Below are 17800 nucleotides of genomic sequence, written 5' to 3'. Positions count from 1 at the left end.
AAAGTTGGACACTTAACCGACTGAGCCACCCAGGCACCCCGAGAGATAATATTTTTTAATTCCACTCTTCATGACCTGCTGTCCCAGCGGATCTTCCTTGTATCTTAGGATCAGCACTCACAGTGGCGTAGAGGCAATAGCTGAATCCAGTGGGTAGAGAATAAGGAGATGGAGATTTAAGGACTGAACCTTGTGGAATCCTCACTTTTAGGCAGGGGGGATCAAAGAAGTTAAGAGTTCAAAGCCGCTTAGCTAATGCGAAGATCAACCAGCCCAGTGTGTCTATTTTAACTAATCAACAAACACTGAATTAGAAATGGGGCCCCACCAGGCATTCAGAATTCTAATTTTTTACAAATGTAATGTAAAAAGTGAACACACAGTCTTTTAAGTTGATCTTATGGAAAGTATCTATCATATTCTTCCATTGAGCCAGAGACAGAGACAGAATACATGGATGGACCCTTGGTTTGACTCAGTATATAATTTCTGATGCTCTTATGCTTATTTTTTTAGTTACTTGATCATCTTGTGAGTGGTCCTGAGGAGATAAATGAATAGCACAAATGTGCAAGTTACTTTGCTTTCTCTTAGTTACATTGTAACTAACTATGTAAGCATGACAGGTTTAATCCTTGATTACTTCTCTTCCATCTGTAGGAGCAGAGCTGTGACATTCCCTTTAAGGAATGCCACCTGACTCCTGTTTTGATCAGAGAGATTCAGTTGCACATCCAGGGCTTCCAGAAAGTCATGGCCTACCAAGTTTTGAAAATTAAATGTTCTTACTTTTATTTTTCCTAAGTAAGGCTTCCTATATAGCCCTTAAAATTCTTAGTCACTTGTCCAGCAAATCTCTTTGTTTCCATTAGGAATAAGCACATTCTTTGTAACATTTATGTAGTAATGAACTCTATTTCTAGGTAACATCTCTGAACCATAAATATTTCCGCACACACTTGGAAGACAGCCTTTCCTTGGGCCGACCCCTTCTCATTGAGGATATTCGTGAGGAGCTGGATCCAGCCTTGGATAATGTATTAGAAAAGAATTTCATTAAATCAGGCACCACATTCAAGGTGAGCTTCAGGGAAAGAAAAAAAAAAAAAAAAGAAGAAGAAGAAGAAAAGAACAATGGTGACATCTACTTATCTTTTTGAGTATAGCAGCGAAGGCACTTTCCTTGAGGTGGTAGTATTGGATACACTGGAAAAAATTATTTCCAAAATCATATTTAGTGTTTCCCTTATTTTTTAACAATATATGAAAAACACAGGGAAGGGCAATATCTTGGTTAGAGTAGCCATTTAGCTGACACTAAATAACATATTAAGGACAGACATTGTCTGGTTATAATAATATATTAGTGTTACACACACACACACACACTATATATATATATATATAGTGCATATATATGTGTGTGTATATATGTGTATGTATATGTGTGTATATATATGTGTGTGTGTATACATATATATATATATATATATATATATATATATATATGTTTGTATGTTAGCAGCTCTGAGAAAATTGGATTTATAAGCCATATTCTCATCTATACAATAAAACCTCTGTGTTCTCACTGGAGAAAATGGCATTTTAATACAGTCTATGAACACTTCTTTGTTCATTTCTCTCTTTATTAACTTTCAGTTTAAACTCACAGACTTTGCTAGAAGCTATGGATTGCTGTTTCCCATCGTTGGTGACATGAATCATTTTCAGAAGTGTTTCTTTTTTAATTGTGGCATTCTCTACCTTTAGGCTTCTTTGGTTTTATTTCTTTTTTTTTAAACATTTAATTTTTTTTAACGTTTTATTTATTTTTGAGACAGGGAGAGACAGAGCATGAATGGGGCGGGTGGGTGGTCAGAGAGAGAGAGACACAGGATATGAAACAGGCTCCAGGCTCTGAGCTGTCAGCACAGAGCCCGACGTGGGGCTTTAACTCAGGGACCGAGAGATCATGACCTGAGCTGAAGTCGGCCACTTAACCGACTGAGCCACCCAGGCGCCCCTCTTTGGTTTTATTTCTTGATGAATGACAACATTTCTGATTGAGATTTTTCACTTTGGACAACTTAATTTCATGAATATCAGTGAATAAGTAAAGAATGCAGATTTTCTCATTAAACAAAATTTTATTTAGGAAAATATTTTTCATAATGTGAATTCTTTTATATGCCTTATTTAACAGGCCAAAGGAGGGTGTAGGATTTTTATTCCTGAAGGTCTTCCTGAAGGTCTTTCAAAAGAACATATCCTTATCTGTTGTGTGAAGGCATGGGGCTTGAAACTGTGGGAGTGCCTTATTGATGTGATTTCCAACCACAGGTAGAATCAAGATTAATTAAAAATTTAAGTCCTTTACAAATGGTATCATTTCCACCTCACTTTTAGATAGCGAAACCAGGTGTTTTTAAATATACTGCAAATTGTAGTGTCTAAGATAAATGTTATCTCTCTGGATAAAATGTTGGCATTTTTTTCCTTTGAAAATTTCTTTAATCTTTTCAGTTGTCAAGTATGCTTCTTTGAGGACTGTGAAATGCAAAGAGGGATAACACTTCCTCTAAACACCACAGATTTCCTCAGTAGGAAACAATTTCCTCAAGTGGGAGAAAATGGGCAAATCTGGGATGTGTCTGAGTTTTCCCTTATGCAACATTTGTTTGAGATAAATGTTTCATTTACTTTGCTTGGTGTCACGGCTAACAGCATCTTCCGGCAGGACCACAAATCTACATTATTTAATTATTTAAGATCAGCGATTAAAGTTTTACAACTTTTTCCTTTGCAATTCATCCAAATTTCCCAGCGCTGACCTCTGATAAATTCTTTCCTAATTTAAACCCAAATTCCTTTCCCTGTCCTTTAAGCTGTTTTTTGATTGTGTATTTGAATTGATATAGGTGAAAGTCGGTGATAAGGAATGCGATATCATGGATACATTTAAACTTTATATTACTACAAAGTTACCAAACCCTGCCTTCACCCCTGAGATCAATGCTAAAACATCAGTCATTGATTTTACTGTCACCATGAAAGGCCTTGAAAATCAGTTACTAAGGAGAGTGATTTTAACTGAGAAACAGGTAATAATTGCTCAAGGTAGAGAACTACTTCTCATAAATTATAATAAAAGCTTAAAATGTATTCTGAAATTGTTAAGTATATGAGAAAGAAAAAATTAAGCAAACTGTATTTACCTTTGTTAACATAAATATTTGTTTAGCTGTCTCAAGTCTTTCCAAGAAATCATGTACCGAATTCGCCTGTCTTCCAACCCCAAACATGCGTGTGTGCGCGTACACACACATACACACGTGCGCGCGTGCACACACACACACCCTCACACTGCTCTTTCTGTTTCTGTCTTTCAACCTTGGGGTATGTTGGCTTCATGTCTATAGTCCCCTGGATGGGTGATCTTTGGTGTACCGGAAAAATTCAATAAAATAGTGATCCTGGAGAAAAAGAAATTGCTCTGAATGAGTATATTGCCACTGTAGAAGTTTCAACTACTACAGTCTGGCACTCTAATGATACAGAGAACCTAACTTTCATTTTAATTGAATAAAATTTGCATGAAAGCAGAGAAATTAAGTGTGATTGAGGGTTCCAATAAAACAAAGAACAACTTAAAACTTGAAGACTTTAAGAGACTGATACAAGATTAAACTAATTTTTAAGATAAATCTCAGGAAACATTTAATGTTATGCATAAAATATGCTTGCATAAAATGTAATTATATGTATTTGCATATAGAAAATATATTTGCATAAAATCTGAGAAAGATTATATTTGCTTACATAGAATTAACTTGAGTATTGAGGGTTCAAGGAAAGGGCAAGTTTAGCAATAATAAGACCGGAGAGGCTTAAAATGGGAGGGTGAGAAAAAGATTGGCAGCAGCAGACTTGGCAAGGAAAAGGGAAAGACAAGAAATAGGAACAGGAGCCACGGACACAGGAAAGACACTGGAAGAGGGAAAGAGAAATGATACTCACACCAGAGAAATAGAGACTCGGGGGCGCCTGGGTGGCGTCCGACTTCGGCTCAGGTCATGATCTCACGGTCCATGAGTTCGAGTCCCGCGTCGGGCTCTGTGCTAACAGCTCAGAGCCTGGAGCCTGCTTTGGATTCTGTGTCTCCCTCTCTCTTTGCTCCTCCCTGCTCATACTCTGTCTGTCTCTGTCTCTCTCTCTCTCTCTGTCTCTCATGAGCGCATGTGCCCACGTGCTCAAAAATAAATAAACATTAAAAAATTAAAAAAAAAAAAGAAATAGAGAGACTCAGTAAAAGGAGAAGTGAAACCCTACCTGATTAACAGAGATGGTTACCTTGGGGCCGGCCCTCCCAGTCTGGTGGAGGGAAGGGGGCACAGTCCCACCTTCCATTCTCGGTAGCTGTTGGGTCTTCCAACAAAGAGCCTGGGGTTTCTGCAGTCCAGAAAGGGAGTCATGGCACTTCCACAGCCAGGCAGAGAGAGCATGGGCCTCATTGCCTCCTCACCTCTTAGGGCCACATGGTGCCTTCCTTCATGGTTTAACTGGTGCTGTTTATCTGTTCTGAGATGATTCCTCACTGGTCTGGTGTCCCATGCAGGCTGCACGAATTTCTGTAAGGCAGGCCACTCCCTGTTTAAAGTAGGCTACACTCTGTCCCCAGAGGGCCCACACCTGATCTTCTAGGCTTCAGCTTACCCTTCAAGGGATACATTAAAGTGCTTACTTCAATCTTGCTGGAAACACACACACACACACACACACACACACACACACACACACACACTTACTCTGCAGGAAGACATCCTGACCGTGATGTTTAACGCTCTTAGCTATATTGCTCTTACACCCTCATTTTATGGAGGGACAGAGACCACAGAGAATAGGGTCTTAACCCATAAAAGCACATGGACTTTCCACCCTGCCAGCCCTCCTAGATAAGCTTTACAGGTCATGCTGTAAAAACCCACAAGTGTCCACTGTCCCGTGATGCTTGCTTTTCCAACGTGATTTCATTTTGTCCACAGACTCCTATACTGCCACCCAGAGGTGACCATTGTAATGGAAACAATGCATTAGGCATTCCCATGCAAATGCAGCCATGACCTTCATTGCCACCCCATCAGTAGTAAAATGACAATAATACAACCTGTGTTGGAGTTGGAGGACAAGGGTATCAGACCTGTCTTTGCCAGTAACTAACCGTGAGAATGATAATGGGATGTTATTTGGAGTTAATATTTCTGAGTCCTCAGTTTCCCCAGATATAAAACAAAGTTGTTGAACGAAATTTAGCACACTTCAATTTCACACATATTTATCATGCCAGGTCCTTTCTCTGCAAAACCTCAGGGCAAGGGCTCTAAGGAATACAAAGGTGAAGCAGATCAGCTCCTGCCCTCTAGACGCACAGGATCTCATTAGAGGGACCTAATCTACACACAGATTGTGATGCAAACCATGGCCCGTGTAAAGACAAACCTGGTGCGGTGCCTTCTGATGGACAAATTGGTTTAAGAAGACTTTCTGAAAGTGGTAGAATTTCTGAAGTGGTTTTTCAAGAAATTTTCTCAAATATGTACCTTAAAAGCACTTTCTTTTAACATAATTCTAAGTACAGTGCATGATTCTATTTAAGGTCAGGAAAGAAAAGTGCTATAAAAAATGCTACGGAGGCAATTTCAATTCACTTTACGTTGAGCAAGAGTATTAAATCCATGTTAAATTTCCTGAGTTTGAAAATTGCACTATGCTTGTGCAAGAGGATATCCTGGTTCTTAGGATGTTTGCTAAAGTTTTCTTAGGGGTAAAGGATCATGACATCAGCAAATGTTTCACCAATAATAATAATGATGGTAAGTACTATATATATGTATATTATACCTATATAATACATGTATATTGTATATATATATTATATATATATATATATAGAGAGAGAGAGAGAGGGAGAATGGGAGAGTATGATGAAGCAAAATGTTATCTGGTGAATCTAGGCAAAGCATATGTGAGAGTTTATTATATCAGTGTTGTAACTTTTCTGAAAATTTGAATTTTTTTCCAAATATAACTTGAAAAATACATTATTTTTGTAGAAAAAAAATATGCCTTCCAAACACCCAGTTTGGCCCCTCTGGTAGAAAGAGATGTCAAACAATGGAAAATGGATTTGTATTGGCAACTGGCTGTGTCAAACCAAACAAACTGCCTGGTGTTCCCATAGGCAGATCCCAAAGCAAGAGCTCACATTCAGCTTGGGTGGCCTCTTGGTTTCTTAATATTATGTCTCTGCTTCTACCACTTCTGCTTGCCAATAAAGTTAACATTTCACACAGAGACTGTGTGGGAACAGGGCCAAGAAAATGGGACACTCTAATTTAAATAAACTTAGATCCAGGAAGAGAGAGGGGATAATCAGACAAAATTATTTTAGCAGGGGCATCGCATGCATGCTATGGAAGCTTAATGCTAGTGGTCATCATTTTTTTTTAATTAAAAAAATTTTATTTATATTTGAGAGATAGAGACAGAGTGTGAATGGGACAGGGGCAGAGAGAGAAGGAGACAGAATCTGAAGCAGGCTCCAGGCTCTGAGCTGTCAGCACAGAGCCCGATGCAGGGCTCGAACCCATGGAATGCAAGATTATGACCTGAGTGGAAGTCAGAGGCTCAATCGACTGAGCCGCCCAGGCGCCCCTAGTGGGCATAATGTTTTTAAGTGTCCAGAGATACAAAAGTACAGATGGATAGATTTGACTAGTGATGGTAATTTCTTCTGTCATTCCAGAGGCACTTTGGTTTAAACTTTTAAAAATTGACCAGAAGCACTAGTAAATGGGATCTGCCACCATGGCTGGTGTTCACAGTTTTGCTATTGTTTCGTGTCTCTTGATAACAGGAATTAGAGTCTGAGAGGGTTAAACTTTTGGAGGATGTGACTTTCAACAAGCGGAAGATGAAGGAACTGGAAGACAACCTTCTCTACAAATTAAGCGCCACAAAAGGTACTGATTTATTAACAAGTCACCAAACAGTGGGTTCTGAACAAGGATTTCTGGTGCCCTCTTTTCAGGACCCTCGTGATTGTAGATGTTAGGAAACAGTTGAGTTACCAAGGCAAACACAAGTGAGGCAATTTCCATCTAGACATTTGAAGAGGGACCTCAGAGAATCTGATTTTTGAATTAGCAAACAGAGTCTGAGCATTTGAGAATAACACAGTTTTCTTGATATAATTGCTCTCTCCTGAGAAACATAAGGGCTCCCAATAGAGCTAGGTAACTCATAATAGGCTAATTTGCTTGCCCAAAGGAAACTAATGTGCTCAATCTGATTTTTTTTTTTTTTTTAAGATCGACTCTTTCATTTGGCATTGAAATGCAGTTACCACAGCGGGTTATGAGGTGTGTAATCTGTGTCAGAGGCACTTGGGCACCCAAGGCCCACACTCACTCTCAAGTTGCCTTGACCATCTACTTAGAAGTCAGGGATGGGTTCTCCCCGGGGCAGTCTGATTTGGGGATGTAGTCTCTCTCAATAAATAAAAATATCCTATCCCAAGACAATAAAGTCAGCAAACACCATATTGTTCTGCAGTAGGTAAGTTACAGTAGCCTAAATCCTGCTATTGATTACAGCCTCATAATGAGTGCTTCCCAGCAGCACTTTAATCCTTGGAGATAAACAAAAATCTTAACCTCCAGAAGTACGTGATATATCATTCCTGCAGCGGTCTCCAGCACTACCTTTACAGGGACCTCATGGAAAAGACCTTCTATCTGCCTTGATTGCACTGCTTGTGTTCGTGAACTTCTCTGTCCTCTGGTCCAGTGACTTCTCCCAGCCATGTGGCTACCCCTGGGCGTTCTAATATCAGCAGGGAGAGTGGAGGGCTCTTGCCCGGCTCCAGCCGAGTGTGTGCTGGATCAAGGTGTCATCCCTGCGAGGTTGATTGCAATTTGGACTTTCATGGTAGACCCAGAATGCCCATCGGAGTAACTCACACCTTCCTGAAGCATTCACCTGCCATCCAGAGGTCTAGGGTCAGGCCAGAGCACGCTATTTGCAGATATCGTGACCTTTTAGCTCAGCATGTCCCAAGTATCTTTCCGTATCTTAAAGTTGGATTTATTGTCACAGAGACATGGGTGTTTCTATTAAAAATGATCATGAAAGGTGAAACTAAAAATAAAATGAGGATTTTTGTTCCTGGCGGGACACTTCCACTATCCCCCAGTTTCCTCTTGTTGGAGACATGGAGGGACCAGTGTTCTCAGCGGCAAGGACTGATCTACTAAAGCTGGACTAAAGAGGGTACCATTCCACTGCAAGCTGGCGTGGAACATGGGATGGGCTCCCACCATAACTCAAACTGGGTGGACGAGCTCATGACACTTTGAGGGGGACCATGGAGGTGATAATGGAGGGGAAAGCTGTGTCACATAAGGCACGGCTGAAACCGCTGGGGGTACATGGAGCCTGATTTTGGTCTTCAGACACTCGCAGGCCAGTCATGGGGGCTGCCTTGTGAATCACCTTTTGCGGGTGTTCAGGCAGCATGGGGGACAACCCGTCCCCAGGAATGTTTAGACGGATTTAGGCATCAGAGGACAGTTGGGCTGGAAGCCTTTTGGTGTGTTAACATCTGCCCTTCTCCCTTGCGGGCTTTGAAGACGGAGACTTGGAAATGGACAGGGCGATTTCGGAAGTGACGCATCTCCTTTGTGGCTTCCCCCATCTTGCCTTCTACCTTCCCTGTTTGGCTTTTAGGTTCCTTGGTAGACGACGAATCTCTCATCGGTGTCCTCCGAACCACCAAGCAGACAGCATCTGAAGTAAGTGAAAAGCTGCACGTGGCCGCAGAAACGGAGATCAAAATTAACACGGCTCAGGAGGAGTTCCGGCCTGCAGCCACCCGTGGGAGCATCCTCTACTTTCTCATCACAGAGATGAGCATGGTCAACATCATGTACCAGACCTCGCTGGCCCAGTTCTTGAAGTTATTTGACCAGTCCATGGCCAGGTGGGGAGTAACTTAAAATTCCCTCCCTTCCCCCACGCAGGGTCACTTAAAATTTCTGTTTGTGTTCCTACTGTCTTCGGAGTGGCTTTTTACTTCTTTGACTTTTCAAATGCATTGCAGATCTGAGAAGTCTCCACTACCTCAAAAGAGGATTACGAATATCATTGAGTATCTGACGTACGAGGTTTTTACATACTCTGTCAGAGGCCTGTACGAAAACCACAAATTCCTCTTTGTACTCCTGATGACCTTGAAGATCGATCTTCAGAGAGGAACAGTGAAGCACAGAGAGTTTCAGGCTCTCATTAAAGGTGAAGGGCTTGGAGTATGGATGCGGTATGTAGAGGAGACTGCTTCTGCTACGCTCTTTGATGTGCTGTAGACCCATTTTTATAGCACAGTGGGGATATTACGTTCCCGTGAAAGCGAAGTTCTTTATTGATTGACACCTCTTTTGTCTTTTCTGATTTCCATTCATTTTGCTCTGGTTACTCAAGATGATTTATTTCAGGTGTGTGTGAACTCTGTGATTTTTTGTTGTTGTTGTTGTTGTTGTTGTTGTTGTTTGTTATATAATTACCTTAAGTTTGATCCTTGCTGCTCATGATTAGGAAACCCGAATGCCAAAGGGAAGAAAAAGTAAGGCAGGTGTTGAATGTTCTATTGCAAGAGACCAATTACTTGAGCAAGGGATATAGTGATTTCTAAGATTGTGAAAAAGGCACACTTGCACTTCATATTGGAAGTTAATCCTATTTGTCGCCTATCTCCATGTTAAAAGTATCATTAAGAAGATAAAAGAATGCTATTTTCATTCAATTCAGTTAAACAAGTGTTTATTGAGCATATCCTATGCAAATCCACCATGCTAGTGTTGGGATAGAAGGATAAACCAGACATTGCTTCAAAAGAAATAACAGTCTCATAAGGGGAATATAGATAATTAAATTTTTTTTTTTTTGCCAAACAAGGCAGAATAACCTAAATGTTAGAAGAAAGCTAAGGGACACCTGAGTGGCTCAATCAGTTAAGTATCTGACTCTTGACTTCGGCTCGGGTCATGATCTCATGGTACCTGAGTTTGGGCCCCACCTCAGGCTGTGTGCTGATAGAGCAGAGCCTGCTTGGGATTCTGTCTCCCTCTCTCTCTGCTCCTCCACTGCTTGCTCTCTCTCTCTCTCTCTCTCTCAAAATAAATAAAAATAAACTCTGAAAAAAAGAGAGAGCTAAAAACAAAGTGTTAGGTCTAAAAGAAAGGAGAGACATATGGTTGGTGAGGTCAGTAAGAACTCTTTGGAAAATATACTGTTGCAGATTAAGCCATGAATTTTTCAGATTAGTTGATACATGGGAAAAAATGTACCATTCTATTTCTTATGGTTTTTTTCTCTTTGTATAAAGTTTAATAAATCATTTTCTGTCTGCCCTTCTCCCCACAAAAAGAAGAAAGTGGCATTTAAAAAGGACTCTGAAGGATAAGTAGAAGTGAAAGATCCATTCCACGCTGAAACAGAACAGCACAAGAAAAGGAATGAATGAGTGGGGCGTGTAAATGGTGAGCCTTGAGTGCTAGAGGAAGGATTTTCTTGATCTGGTGAGAAACAAGGAGTTGTGTAAGGTGGTGATGTGGTCCCTCAGGAACCTCTTATCATCTTTTAAGAAGATGACTCCAGTAGACATGTATGGGGTTAGAGAAAAGAGGTTCAAGGAGTTTATTATACTCTTCCCAGCCACAGGTACTACATGGTCAGCCCAGGGTAAAGACAATGGGAATATAATGTTTGTTTGTTTGTTTGTTTGTTTGTTCAGAGACAGAGTGTGAGTGGGGAAGGGATAGAGAGAGAAGGAGACACAGAATCTGAAACAGGCTCCAGGCTCTGAGCTGTCAGCACAGAACTCACGAACTGCGAGATCATGACCTGAGCGGAAGTAGGATGCTTAACCAACTGAGCCACCCAGGCACCCCAAGACAATGGGAATATAAAGGCAGAAGCACACATGAGAGATCGTGGAAGTAAAATGGCAATGGGCCAGATGTAAGAGCCAAGAGAGGGGTCAGAAATGAGTCTAAGATTTCTGGTCTATGTAAAGATTTGCTCTGGTTGATTGAAAGAGGGGTTAGTTTGAGAGGTGTCAGAGTGGAAGAGTAATGAATGTGATTTGGGGACCTAGTTTCTTTCAGAATAGGCCAGGTTTTGTGGACATAAAAACAATCCCAAACCCAAACTTTCCGTGGCTTGACACAACAAAGATATATTCTCATTTGTTTTCTTTCCAACATGCCTGTCATGGTCACCCAGGAATTGCTTCTATAATTACTATGGCAGAGGAGCGGGATAAGACAAATTGTGTGCTGGCTTTTAAAAGTTAATCCACAAGTGACACATGTCACTGAAAGGCTCATCTTTCATTAGCCAAAGCGAGACACACAGCCGCAACTAACTTCAAAGAGAGCAGGGATGTGCCCTTCCCCTGTGTGCTTGGAGGAAGGGGAAGCTGAGTGTTTTTGCACAGCTCTGGTGACTACACACACGTGTTGAATTTGCAATATCCAGCAGACAGTTAGAAAGGACAGGCCAGACAGTTTAGAAGAAGTCAGAAAGTTGTTAAGATAGGCATAGAAATAACAGCCAAAGCCATGGGAACGAAAGTGATCGTGTAGGAAAAACAAAACAAAACAAAACAAAACAAAACAAAACAAAACAAAACACGTCGACTATTTCTAAATTCATACTACGAGGTGGTAGGATGCGACACGCTTCTATCCTCAACATCCTATTTGTAACAAACAGGCGGTAAATGATTACTTCTTATTACTCCATCATGTTCTTTCCCTACTTTAGTTAATTTCTTCCTCAGAGTCAGGGTAGATGATGGTTGTAGAAACTTTGCAAACAATTTCGCAGACTCTCTGAAATTTCTTCCTTGAATTTTTATTTCCTATAGTTCAAAGGAAGCTGAAATATGTCACTGGGTTCGTATTTTTCTCAGGTCTAATGCACCTGGAGAAGCTGATGTCTTAAAGTGTAGGTATAAGGCAGTGTGGTACAGTAAGGTGGGGGCTGGACCAAGAAGCAGAGAAATGAGCCGGGCTTTGCCACTGACCAGCTATGTGAGCTCAAAGACCATCACCCACTACCTCCATGTGCAAGAGGCTGAGGGGCCCCGAGGGGAAGTGATAAGTACCACCCAGGAGAGGTGGGGCAGGTGGTACAGAGGGTCCAGGCATACAGGTTTGAGGTCTCTGGGACGTTTAAATAAAGTGAACCTAAATTCACCAAACCTAGAAGCTTCTTCTGACTCATTTCAGTCACCTTGAAGCTCTCTCACTTGGATTTGGGGCCACATCCTCAGTGTCTGGGACACTGGGCCATGGGGAGGAGGGACATTGAAGCATGTAGGAATCCAGGCAGCAGCAGGAGCAAAATGGGCCCCAAATGTAGGAAGGCCTTCTAACTGTGGAATACAAGTGAGAAGGGAGGTGTACTTTGGATCTTTCCTTGTTGGTGAGCTGGCTTTCCTTCCCCAATCCCATCTGTCAACATGGCCCCTGAGAAGGAGACAGATAGGATTTAGACCGAAGAAGGAAACCTGGCATGTTGGGCCATAATGGGTTGTGGGAAGGATGAAGGAATCAGAGGTAGAAGGAAGTCAGGTGCCAAGATCCTTACCTCTTCCCAGGCTCCTGAGGCAGAACCTTGGGTGGGTACAGAAGGGTGCTCGAGAAACATCCAGACAGGAGACGCCCCTGCATTCTGCCCAGAGCCACATCCCACTTCACAGGTGCATGGCAGCATTGGTGGAGGGGAGTGGCTAGATGGATGCACCTGATGTTTGGCAAGCAGGAGCCTGGGCACGGATGGGCATGGACTCTTGAGAAGGCTGGTGTGCAGCAAAGACCTGGGGTTCAGGCCAAGAAGCTGCAGGGCAGGTGAGCTTTGTAACTGGACACAAAGGACCAGTCTCTGTGGATAGCAGCCCAATGTCCCCATAGGTCAGTCAGGATTTGTCATAGCTCAGAGGATGCACTGCAGGGACCTCAGCATGTGACAGAGATGGAGGGCAGCATGTGGATCTGAGGGACCCTCCCCATCAAGATACAATCCCAACCCACCAGTCTCTCCCCTCACCCACCCAGCCAAACCAGAGCTGTGAAGGAGACTGGATCTTTTGCAGAAAGGGTGTAAATCAGAGGAGACTGAAAGACACAGTGAGGAGGGGATTTGTGAGGAGGGTTAGAGTGGTGACTAAAAAATTTAAAAAGGCTGCACATCTGGGCTGTGGTGAGAGCACATCTATGACCCCATTTCATAAAACTGGAGAGTCAGGGAGAGCCTGATTGCACAGGGCCAGGAGAGCCGGTGAGAAGAGTTCGGATTTAATTTAGTTGGCTAATAGGGAGCCTTCGAATGTTTTACGAGCAGGAAAGTAGCATGAGCAGAGCAGTGCTTTAAAAAGATTAATTTGGATTGTATGACAGTTTGGTTGACAGAAGTACAATCAGCTCAGCAGTAAAAGAGTTTTTTTTTTTAAGACAAAATTGGTTTATTATAAAGTTTGTATCACTTTTGAGCTGTCTTACATTTTAACCAAATTATTTTCATAAAAATGATATATGATTTTGTTTTCAATATTCTTTACAGAGTTAACAAATAGAGCCCTTAGATCTTATATATATATATATAATTTTTAACTCCATACTTAAGAGGGAAAGAAGACTTATTTATTGTAGCAGAAATATTTGACTCCCCAGGAATGACTGTCCCTTTGTGTCAATTCCTACTTGGTTTCTGCAGTATTTGAGAGGTGCCTTTGACTTTCTTCTTCAACTGAGAATGTCAGAGTACTTTGAAAAATGAAATAGATGCCAGGGACAATCCTTTGTTACAGAGTAATTGATATAACTATTTTCCCCGCCTGGTTATTTTAGAAAGGTCCCTTCTTTCTTTTGTCATAAACCACGGACACAAAGACACCTTAGGGAGTCTCTGCTCTTGTCTTCCAGGTTGGATTGGACCCGAGCCTTCCAAGCCTTCCAAAACAGAGAATTAATGTTTACTATGTTAACAACTAATGTTGCTCTTACTATGGGCCAAGACTCTTCTAAGCTTTCTACATACATTAATTTACTTAATCTTCACAGCAACCAATCTGGTGGATTCTATATCATTACACCCGTTTGACAGAAGAGGGGATCGGAGAGAAATTGAGTTCTTTGTCTCTGTGTTTATGCAGCTAGCAAGTGGAACAGAGAGCCAGGATATCTTGGGGAGCAGGATGGGCTGTGATTGTTGTGGGTTAGGGGAGGTACGCCAAGATGTTTGAAAAGACTCGTTGTGGCCTAAATGTCTTCTCCTGATGTCTTTGAAAACTTTTTTTTGGAAAGAACCAAGAAGAAAATGTGTTGGTCTCTAAGATAGAGAAGCAGAGTCCCTTGAGTCTGCAGGTGATGCTCTCTAACAGTTGCTTCTCCTGCAGTAAACTCAGTACTAGCAGAAATGGTGCTAGAGGACGGCTTTCTCTTTCCCCGGGTGGCAGAGGAAGGTTTACCCGTTCTAATGGCGTTTTGGAGCTCAGAGCTGCTGACCCAGAGGGGGGCAAAGGGATTTATAGGAGCAGAATACTTCAGCTCATTCATCTTCTCAGGAAGGTGCTAGTGGGAGAGCAGATGCCCCCCCCCCACTGTCCCCTCTACCCCCTCTTTTGCCCAGAGGTCATAGGGGAAGTGGAAGGCATTTGATGAGTTCTTCTGAAGGATAATAGGATTTAAAAGTTCAGAATCACTGTTTTGCATACATCCGAATTAAACAGCATAGCTGGCGTTATTATGATAAAATGTTACTAGAGACATGCAGTTGAGGACTTTTTTTGAAATTGTAAATATAATTATGTGTCTTGGTGGAAGATTGTCACATTGAGGATGCTCTTTTGATTTGTGATTGGCTTCAAAACAGGATCCAATGGTGTAATTCATTCTCTCCACCAGACTGCTAAAAAGCAGGGGTCTTGTGTGGTTTTCTCTGCTTTATCCCCAGCGCCTGGCATATACTGATACATAAAGGATGTTCAGCAAATATTTGTTGCATAAATGAATGAATAAATGATCTGAACATGAGTTACTCCTTTAAAAACCCACAGAAGTCTTACATCCCTCCTGCCCTCCATCTATCCATCTTTTTGACCTGGTAAAAAAATAACATTGAGTATCAAACTTCTGGAGGAGTGAGGACTAAGAGTGACTTTTGAAACCACACATGAAAAGATCAAGCTAGGGGCGCCTTGGTGACTCAGTCGGTTTGAGTGTCCGACTTCGGCTCAGGTCATGATCTCGCGGTCTGTGAGTTCGAGCCCCGCGTCGGGCTCTGTGCTGACAGCTCAGAGCCTGGAGCCTGCTTTGGATTCTGTGCCTCCCTCTCTCTCTGCCCCTCCCCCACTCATGCTCTGTCTCTCTCTCTGTCAAAAAGAAATAAACATTTAAAAAAATTAAAAAAAAAGATCAAGCTAGTCAAAGTTGTAAATGTCATTAAATTGATTGTTAAAAAAAAAAAAAAAACCATGATAAAACCCCCAACAACTGCAACCACCTGAGAAAAATTCTGTGCAGGGAGAAATGACAAGAAGTTGCCATCTGTGTTTTGTAAGATGGTTTAAATCAGAAAAGAAAACACTAAGACATGGAGGAAATGTACTCCAAAAAGATAGCCACATTTTCTGTCTTGATTATTTTCCCATTTTCTCTGTAATATGGTTGTCTCGTGTCTGTTATTTGGAATATAAGTGTCTAAAAATGAAGCACAGGCTGACCTGATTTCTACGGATGCCCTTCCCCAGGGGGAGCAGCTCTGGATCTGAAAGCCTGCCCTCCCAAGCCGTTCCGCTGGATCCTTGATATGACCTGGCTGAATCTTGTGGAGCTGAGCAAACTTCCACAGTTTGCAGAGATTATGAACCAGGTAACAGAGGGCTAGATGAAAGTGCACATCTGTAAACCCAAACGTACCCGGGGCCATTTTAATTGGGGCCTCCTGGCGACAATTCCTTCACCCAAGGGGCTATCTGCAGTAGTGTAGCATTAAAGCACCAAGCTCTCTGGGGCAGAATTTGGAGGGGGAATATCAGAGGGAGCCTTGTCACAGGGGAAGGTGACTGCCTTTTCTTCCCGTGTGATGGGCATGGGTCATTCATAAGCCTGCTTAACTCAAGTTGTTACAATCTGAACAGGTGGGTGGTCCCTTTACTGTAGACTGTTGATGTTTTTACATTTTTACTGCTGCTTCTGATTAAATAAATTGTACACATTTGAATTTGAGGCGCATTAAGAGGTATGGGACCTTTTTAAAAAAAATCATCATTTTCACGGTGAAAATATAAAGTGGTGAAGGAAGTGGTGAGTATGCTGAACATGTCCTGATTCACCTGTTGCTTTGCTTTGCTTTGCTTTGCTTTAAAAAAATTTTTTTAACATTATTCATTTTTGAGAGACAGAGACCAAGTAAGTACAAATGGAAAGGGGCAGAGAGAGAGGGAGACACAGCATCCAAAGCAGGCTCCAGGCTCTAAGCTGTCAGCACAGAGCCCTATGCGGGGCTCAAACCCATGAACTGTGAGATCATGACCTGAGCCGAATTTGGATGCTTAACCGACTGAGCCACCCAGGCACCCCTCACCTGTTGCTTTTCTTATTTGAAAATGTAAATTTGTTACTGTGGATTAGTTGTCGAATTCAGTTCTCACTGGAGAATAGCTGTGCAACTCAGCATAAAGATCAGTGTTTATTTCTGGGGTCTGCTGGTCATAACCACCTATCACTGATGCAAGGCCTGTGGTTTCCCAATGGCAGATGCTGAAAATCATCTTTTTGGGGGGTGCTGGTGATAGACAACTGGGGTGATGGGTGGAATGCAAGTTACTAGAGACCTCATGCTGTCATCACTGATTCCCTCCCCTCTACACACACACACACACACACACACACACACACATACACACACCCTGCCCATCATACACTAGGTGTGTCTGTTTAGTGGCATTTCTGAAACATTACGGAGACTCTTTACCTATTCAGCCATGGCTGGGTCCACCTGTGATGGACAGTAAGTTTTGTTTTGTAGTACAGCCATACATGAGTCCCTCAAGCCCAAACAAGTAACTCTGGGAAAAAATAAGGTGGTCTGAGCCTGGCCGGGACTGGTAAGGGAGACCTCAGAGCACCACTGGAGTAAAAAATAAATAAATAAATAAATAAATAAATAATGAAAATCATTCACCAATTGCGCCCTCTGCTGGCGGGTTAGGTTGACACTGGGATAGGCATTATTCGTTTGCCTCTGTTGATTAGAATTTAATTACCTGTGGTGAGGAATCTGGCAGCTACTACTGCTTAACTATAGAATAAGTACTTTGCAACAGCTATAACCATGCAAAGGAAGTATTATTGGCCCCGCTTTATAGACGAGAAAACAGATTCAAAGGGGTTAAGTACTTGCCCAAGGCCTCATAGCCACTGATGGCAAAGCTGTCCTCTGACCTCATGCTCTTTCCCTGACATCATGAGTTATTTCTCTCCCAGTCACCATTGGACGGGCCAGAAATGAGGGAGCGGTCATCCTAAGGAAAGCTGCAGAAGTTCACAGGAGCTGACATCAGGTGGCCATCGATTTGGGGTCTCTGTGGCAAGAAAGGGCAGAAGGAGAAGGGGGTCAGTCTCCCAGCTGAATGGATGTCAGGAAGAGAAATAGAAGTATCTCAAACAGCATCTGCCCT

General features: G+C 42.1%; 1 protein-coding gene across 2 annotated transcripts in view; it reads left to right on the top strand.

Moving 5' to 3' along the window:
• The window catches only part of DNAH8 (dynein axonemal heavy chain 8), a 321754-nt gene that overhangs the window by 221790 nt on the left and 82164 nt on the right, over window positions 1-17800 (top strand). For both annotated transcript variants that reach the window (XM_047102369.1, XM_047102370.1), the window contains 6 exons: window positions 924-1079; window positions 2919-3101; window positions 6914-7019; window positions 8785-9037; window positions 9158-9348; window positions 15869-15990. In XM_047102369.1, the coding sequence (XP_046958325.1) occupies window positions 924-1079; window positions 2919-3101; window positions 6914-7019; window positions 8785-9037; window positions 9158-9348; window positions 15869-15990 (1011 nt within the window). The remainder of the gene's footprint in view (window positions 1-923; window positions 1080-2918; window positions 3102-6913; window positions 7020-8784; window positions 9038-9157; window positions 9349-15868; window positions 15991-17800) is intronic.

The sequence above is a fragment of the Lynx rufus genome, unplaced genomic scaffold, assembly GCF_022079265.1.
Source record: "Lynx rufus isolate CCGP_SWC_20201006 ecotype Redwood Valley unplaced genomic scaffold, mLynRuf1.p SCAF_6, whole genome shotgun sequence".
NCBI classification, from domain to species: Eukaryota; Metazoa; Chordata; class Mammalia; order Carnivora; family Felidae; genus Lynx; species Lynx rufus.
Note: the sequence above shows the minus strand (reverse complement) of the source record. Positions and strands in the feature narration are given on the sequence as shown.